At 38.1% G+C, this 7,762-nt stretch overlaps 1 protein-coding gene across 1 annotated transcript; it reads right to left on the reverse strand.

Moving 5' to 3' along the window:
* LOC141901272 (fibroblast growth factor receptor 3-like) lies at nt 1–7,040 on the reverse strand. The gene is made up of 14 exons (XM_074788414.1): nt 6,930–7,040; nt 6,553–6,687; nt 6,296–6,460; nt 5,741–5,884; nt 4,982–5,179; nt 4,727–4,804; nt 4,125–4,255; nt 3,555–3,768; nt 3,343–3,453; nt 2,980–3,194; nt 2,461–2,583; nt 2,177–2,385; nt 1,898–2,003; nt 1–1,824 (listed from the first exon to the last, which is right to left on the reverse strand). The coding sequence occupies exons 1-14, from the start codon at nt 6,937–6,939 to the stop codon at nt 1,702–1,704; spliced, it is 1,962 nt and encodes a 653-aa protein (XP_074644515.1). The 5' UTR covers nt 6,940–7,040; the 3' UTR covers nt 1–1,701.
* Between the last annotated feature and the right edge of the window lie 722 nt (nt 7,041–7,762).

The following is a 7,762-nucleotide window of genomic DNA, read 5'->3' on the forward strand; positions in this document are numbered from 1 at the left end:
ATACAAGGCTGGACGATATGTGCGCTAAAATCTCTCGAAATATGCTTTTTGATCCTTTACATTAAAATAAGATAAACAAGGGATCACATTTTTGGCCAGCGAAAAAACTGGGCTATTCGTGATATATCTTTAATTTAGATAATCTAATTCATTTTGTCATGGTTCATTCACGTTTAATACTTATGTATATATCAGTTTGACAGATGACCTTTTATACAAGAGGCACAAATAAAGCTTGCTTAAGGCACCACGAAAAATATATCGCAGAATTAATCATCAATCACAGTATTATCTATTTGTCTTATCCCAATCCAATTTGAGCTTTTACATTGAGTAGTGCTTGGATCTTCATATAGTTCTATATACATAACATGATAACAATGGTAATAAGCATTTCCAAAAAATGGTGAATTCTGAAATTATTCCGAATCAATGAAATAAAAACTAAATGAAATAAAAGTTCATTACTCAACACACGATGTGCTGAGTTGCAGAATACAGTAATATTTTGATAAAGCGTCTTATGTTAATCACAAATCTAGATCTAACTATAATTCATATTTTTACATTTTTTTTCAGTTGAATGGTTGAGGCACTATTAACAGACATTTACAGGATAAAATACATAGGCACCATTGAAAAACAAATGTCGTGCCTACAGCAGAATAGATACAATATACGTAGATGAACTAGTATTTGTACAGTTACGGCAGTATTCGGCTTATCACCCCTGGGGCCGGTTGCATAGTCATGGCTTAGACTTAAGACCAGTCTAAGACCAACTTAGTTCTATAGCCAATCTAACAACTTAAGACCAGTCTTAAGATTTAAGACCACTTTTTGACTTAAGTCACGACTGTGCAACTGGCCCCAGATCATACAGGCTCGTATCCATTATGACGAGTAGATAGATATATTCTCAGTTTTTCGAAGTTGCTAAGCAAAACCCGCAGTTGATGATATCAGAGATTATTCTAACAGCTTCGAGGTTTTAACTTAACCTCGTCAGCTGTGGGTTATCAACTTATCAACTAAGTATCCATTATGTATTCTGTCAACGCGAATTATTACCGCTTTAAACAGCTTTTCATTTTAAGATTTACAATTCCATATGCTGTACACGTATAAAACCCCCGTTTACCCAACAAACACTTTAAACTTTAACTAGCCGTATCCATCATTGCATCCTACACTTTTCATCCCAGCCGTCAAATTTCCGACATTTCCATCGGAAGATACCATGGAAACGTGGTTGGTGCTTTCGAAAACTCCAATCGAGAGGTGTTGTCATGCCGTTTGAGGTAGATTCCTCTGAATAACACCGCACACGGCTGCCCATTTATCACAAAATGTTGTTTCGAGTTAACCGTGTAAGGAGAAATAGTTATATAGATGGCTCTGTGGCAGTTCATAAGAAAAAGTACCAACCAACACGACAATAGTTAACAGCGAAAATGCCCTTAATGAATATTGTATAACACGAATTCATGAATGATCATAACAATCTTATAAATCACCTGGATATAGGCCGCTCATCGAGAGTGGAATTAGAAAACCACTCACCTAGAATCAACAGTTTTCTACATAGCGTAATATATATATGATACAAATCCTGAGCCGAAGCCTGAAAGAGATCGCCATCCTAGAGTGTCGGTATTGGATTGTCTCGCTTTGGGCTAATAGATGTGAAATCTGAACTATTCAAACAGTTTCAGCATCACCAGTTACTTCCGATATTGAAGGGTAATCCGGAACCACAGTGAAACTGCCGTACATTCCATTTTCCTCCAAGAAGTCGGAATTGTATTCTAAATCTAAGTAAAGCTGAAAATATGAAAACACGTATAACTTTATTCAAGGAACTTTATAATTCCGCAGTTATCGGATGAATGAATACCTCGTTCGAAGTTAACTGCAATATCCGGTCAAATTTCTCAACGAGTTCACCGAAGTTGGGTCTATCAGCCGGTTCCGCTCGCCAACACTGTAACATTATCGTGTATCTGAAAATACCGCATCAACGTTATTTCGTTTTTTTTTAGAGGGCAGTGCTAACACTTTCTTGTATATAGTTTAGTTAGTTCTTAGAATATGATTGTGTGTTATGTATGTAATGTTATATTATACATGTTAAAACCATATTATGAAAAAATTATCATTATCATCATCATCATACATTTCTTCATCGCAGTAATCTGGTCGACTCATTCTGTATCCAGACTTCAGCATCTCAAATATCTGCTCGACTGGAATACCGGGATATGGGGAACCTCCAAGTGTAGCAATTTCCCAGAGTAAAACACCAAATGACCACACATCACTTTTTGTAGTATACTGTCCGCTGAGTAATGACTCCGGGCTCATCCATTTGAACGGAAGGCGGCCCTGAAGTAACAAGTCATTATAATGAATGCTTAAGCAGTTCGTGACGAGGAATATACGTTTCAGTAATGAACCTACTTTTGTTACTTTAAAGTAGTATCCATTTTCGTAAACTTCTCTAGCGAGACCGAAATCAGATATTTTCGCTACCATATTATCAGCCAGTAATATGTTGCGCGCTGCAAGATCCCGGTGAATGCACTGAAAAATTTGAATTATTCATTGGATATCGTTAAAATGGAAATTAATTGCATGCACAACTTTCCTGCTCTGGGGTCCACAAAGAGATAAAAGGTTTCCGAAATCCTGCTATGGAAATATTTTTGACAGTGGTTCATTAATCTCGAGATACAGAATTAGTTCTAGGCAAGAGGGCTAATTCATTTTTATGCATCTTTTCTATTAGTGTTCTCCGTCAGAAAATCTGTTTACTACCAAACGAACCCAAACCGTTTTTCCACTACAAAACACATCCATACTGCGCGAATATAAAGCAAGTTACAGCTGCTCTCGAAGTCGGCTTTTGATCTCTCACAACAACAACTTTTTTTTGCAAAAATCTAGAGTGGTGTCTTACTTATGTTTGATAATACCGACCTTGACACTCCCAAGATGTCGCATGCCTTTAGCTATTTGCCAGATGATGGATATCAATTCGTTATCTTTCATCAACGAATATGTTCTACTTTTCTCATGATGGGAAGGGGACTTTCGGCCGTCAATCGACTCCATCTCGACGTCGTGACGTTTCTTTTTCAAGTAATTAAGAAGATTACCCGGTTCCGCGTATTCCATGACAATCATCAGTCGACCTGAAGAAAAAATCTTCTTTCATCAGAGGTCACGTCGCAACATTCCCCTCAATTAATGGATTCTACGTGTTGGTGCAACAACACCCACTCAATCCATAGCAAATCAATGTATATGTAGTGCAAGGCAGCAAAAAATTGGAAATCTAACCATTCTTGAAACTAGCTCCGAGCAAGTTGACGATATTAGGATGATGTCCAACGTAAAGCATTTGCTCCAGTTCAGTCTTCAAAGCTTCTTGCTCTTCAATCGATGCGTTTGCTATAAAAGATGCAGCACATAGTGCATAACTATTATGATATGTGTCTATCCAATGTTAATCTTATTTCAGTAGATCTTCGATGAATTTTGGTATCATTTACCTCTTAGTTTTTTAACGGCCACTTTCAGCGGTGTTTGGTTTCCATTGTGATTCGACAAGTACGCCTCGAACACCTGACCGAAGGCTCCTTGTCCCAACAGCGCGCCTAGTGTGATATTCTTCTGGTGGATGAAGTACTTTGGCGCTAGAAAACTAATGTAAACATTGTCCACGGATTGCTGTAGCTCAAATGCGCTAGTCATTGACTGCGTTTCCTGCAATAAGAGGAAACTAGTTGAACCTTTCCGAAAGATAATACCTTCTGAGCAGCTTTCCATGGCGAGAACGCAGTGTTGAGAAATGACCTGGCATTTAAGAAACACGAACGTATCTATCTATTTGTAATCTCGCTCCTTCAAATCCCATCTTCTGATGCTTGTTTCGTATTGTCGTGGTGCAGTTTTAGAAATAGGATGGATCATCAACATTTATAGCATGAATGAGGTAAATAAGGCATATCATATTTTCATATCAAAAAGAAGGCAAATAAGAAGGGGAATTCACTGTTGCCAGTCGCGTCGATATGGAGCAAAGAGGCAATTCTATCGATTAGAAGCTTTCTTCAATTCACCTCGTAAAGCGGATTTTCTGATTTTCCAGACTTTCTCTTCCTGATTAAGATGACCACGATGACGATGAAGCAAACGCCACCTACAACTGCACCTACTACTCCGGCGATCCAATGAACAACATATTCCCAATCTACAATATACACAGAATTGTATAGCTGAGGAGCAACTTACCTCCAAACATAAATGCTTTCCAAATATTTCTAATCGTTAAGAAAAGATATTAGAGAAATATGGAGATGTTGAATGTCTGGAAAGTTGTCAGCAAAATACCACTATTAATGAGAATATATATTTCCCAAATTGACAAAAATCAAGATATTCTATTCATTTTCATGTCGTATGGCATCAATCTAAGAAATCCTAACCGTTTCATGGCATTTCGTGAATATTTTTATTTTTGATACTCCTCTGGCAAAGAAAAAATCTGATCACATTCTCCTCCAAATCGATGAAAACAAAGAAATGTTTGAAGCTAACTCTAACAACCGATGAAAGAGATTGTTTTGATAATTTCTTTCGATGTATAATAAATAATAACCAGTATCGGCCGCAGGTGTTTCCTCTAGCATATCCTTTTTGTAGGATTATCAGTATTTCTTACCATTTTTGTTCGCTTCATCAGACGATTCTTGTTCTGCGCTGTTTATTTCGCTTTGAGTGGATGGCGGCGTCATTAGACCTGGAATAAATGAAACATGTCGTGACTGCTGATATCAGAAAGAGAGAGAGAGAGAGAAAATGTTAACGATATTTTTAATAGTGTTTTAGAATTTCAAAAGAGTGAAATTAAAGTAGTGGCACGTTGATTACATGTCACGAAATGATCAATCAACTATGATAGATAAGTCAATGATACCTTGTTCGATGAGTTCTTGGTTAGGATACTCCTGACATTCGCCGTAACGAGGGTTGGTAACTTGAACGAATGTGCCGAATACGCAAACGCACGAATTAATGCTATCCCTTCCAGAATCAGCTTCGGTCGTCGAATACATCGGACATGGTTTACAGCTTAGGGGGCCCGAGTGGTCTTTGTACGAGTTTATGGGACACGCTGAAAATTTAGAAAGACCATATAGATCGATACATAAGAATCGCCAAAAGACGATATTGATATCACGTTATATGATCCCTGTACATAAACTTTATATGATATATGTAATTGTCTTAAACTGTTTGATACAAATTTTCATGTAAAACATAATTCTTCATTTGCCCGAATCAGCCACCATAACGAAACTGGATCAAATGGGAATTGAAATTTGTTCACTGTTTTCAAGAAATTATTTTCTTTTTCGTCCTTTGATTCGAAGAATGAATTCTATACGAGCTATACCGTACAATCGTGCTTATCGTGCTTTCAATTATTCGCATCTTTTTGAACGGGTGCGTTGAGAGATGTAGTGAAATATACAAGACGAGTAGTGTTGCTATTGACACGGAATCTTCTCTTCAATTAGTCGTAATAACCCCCACCGCCTAATTTTACGGTCTTGTTGGCAATAAATCGGTGTTGCTATTTATCGAGAAAAAGTGGCCTCACGTTTGCTGGTAAGACCTTTCAGTAACGTCTCAAACGCTGTCATAAACTAGGAGCAATAAAACACATAATTACGTTCGCAGTTGCCTTCCTGGTCTTGGGTATAGCCGGGCATACAATCGCAACTGGTAGACGCCTCGAAATGCGTCTTGAAACCAGGCTTACAAACGGTGCATGGGTAGTTGCCGGGTTGACTTTTGTACGTACCAGTGGGACATACTGTGAAGAAAACAATTTAACTATCATAAACAAATTATGCATGATTAGTAAATAATGAAGGCTGGTTTATTACAGAAATTCTCTGTTTGCCTATCACGCCCATCCCTCCTTCGAGGTATTCGAATAATACACAGAAATCACGAAGTTTATAGTTAACGAAGCTAATCTCAACCTGATCCCTTGACAAGTTCGCCACCAGTGCAAGAATGGCCGTACAAATTTGGCATGCATAGATGCATGCAACATAGAGAAATCAGCTGGGGCAAAGTGCGGAAATTGTTGCATTACGTACGTACTCGTGTATTTTTCAAAGATATGTATAAAAATTAATTTACCACACCGAAATCTCTGTGGATCCTATGCAGTTAACTTAATTCTATTCAAGAGAATTATTCCATTAATTCGTATTACCTTCGCAACGTTGAGACGTTTCGTTGAACGTATATCCCGCCATACATATGCAATCAGCCGGCGTAGTGGTATTGCCGAAATAAGACGTAGAGAACGGTGGGCAACTTTTACACGAATCTGTCACCATTTTCAGCCTGTGTTGCCCGTATGATCCGGCAGGACAAACTAGAATGAATATCAGTTCCAAATGCGAATGAAAGTCCTAGAAGGTGAGGTATCTTTTTATGATCTACGAAGTACTTATTTGTAATTCTCACCAAAACAGTTCGAGTTCGCACAAACGCACGTGGTTGAATCTGAGACATGGTTTCGTTTCGCACAAACTCTATTTCGAAGAAGGCTGCACTCAATGTCACCTCGTGAATCGATGTTACAAATTCGGGGCGAATATTCTGAACGCGAATGTTGATGAGAGAGGTTAAATCAAACTGATTGAAAATTAGATCCAACACATTTATGCGCTTTAATGCGCTCTATATGTATAAATCTGATTTAAAGAAGCTTACAAAGATCTAACAAAATGGCTATTTTTGGTCGACCTTAATAGTAATATTAACAGACTTTTTTTCAACATTAGAAGAACGAACGCCAGAAATTTGAACTAACGTGATTTCAAAAATGTCAAGGGGCTTACCACAGGTCATATCTCGCAGCGAGGCTTCTGAAACTTGGATACCGTTCAGATGAGCCGGTGAGTGACATATAGGTACGCTCAATACGGTTTCGTTTGGTTCGTTTTGGTGACGGTACCATCGTGCGAACCAAATAAAACGACAATCGCAATGAAACAAGTTGTTGCCAAACTTTCTATAATAGATGATTACATTAAGTGTCGTCATTTGAATCAATAGCGAATCGTAATGTATCAAGGTAAACCCTGGTAATCTGTATCACTTCTAGATTTATCGATATTGCTAGGTTTCTATGATACATGAAAATACGTAGTACTTACATGTTTCCAGCTTGCATTTGTAGAAGACGATCAAGAAGTGTCCGCGGCAGAGTTCTTAACTGATTCCTATCAAGCCATCTACAATCGTATTGGAAGACCTTTAACCTTTTTGTTTTGATAATTGAGGCGACTTTGATTAATAATAATCAGTATGAGTGAATATAGATATGCGTATATTCTACAAAACCCTGCGACAAAAACAAATGTCGTTATCGGATTTGTTTATCGAAGCGGGAGGGAATATGTTGAATAACATTTTCCATGCATTATCCTACCTAGCGGCGAGTTTTTAAAGTCTATATCATGATGCACGATTTCGCATTGGACGTAGTTTATCACCGCACAGAGACCACTTCCTCATAGCGCACTCAGCAACTGTTTTTCGCGCTGACGGCTTTCTTTAGATAAACATGGTGGTCCATTTGGCCAGAGCTAGTCAACCCTCCAGGACTAGGCGACAACAAACCACGAGTGCCACAGGAAGCACATAAATCAACATTATGACCGTGGTCAGA

The sequence above is a fragment of the Tubulanus polymorphus genome, chromosome 3, assembly GCF_964204645.1.
Source record: "Tubulanus polymorphus chromosome 3, tnTubPoly1.2, whole genome shotgun sequence".
Taxonomy (NCBI): Eukaryota; Metazoa; Nemertea; class Palaeonemertea; order Tubulaniformes; family Tubulanidae; genus Tubulanus; species Tubulanus polymorphus.

Bases quoted from the DNA above. Each gene is read 5' to 3' on its own strand.
- LOC141901272 (XM_074788414.1), bottom strand. The intron at 4,805-4,981 runs GTATCATTGACT...CATTTATTCCAG, and splicing joins CCAAGAACTCATCGAACAAG to GTCTAATGACGCCGCCATCC. The intron at 2,386-2,460 runs GTAGGTTCATTA...TTGTTACTTCAG, and splicing joins ACTACTTTAAAGTAACAAAA to GGCCGCCTTCCGTTCAAATG.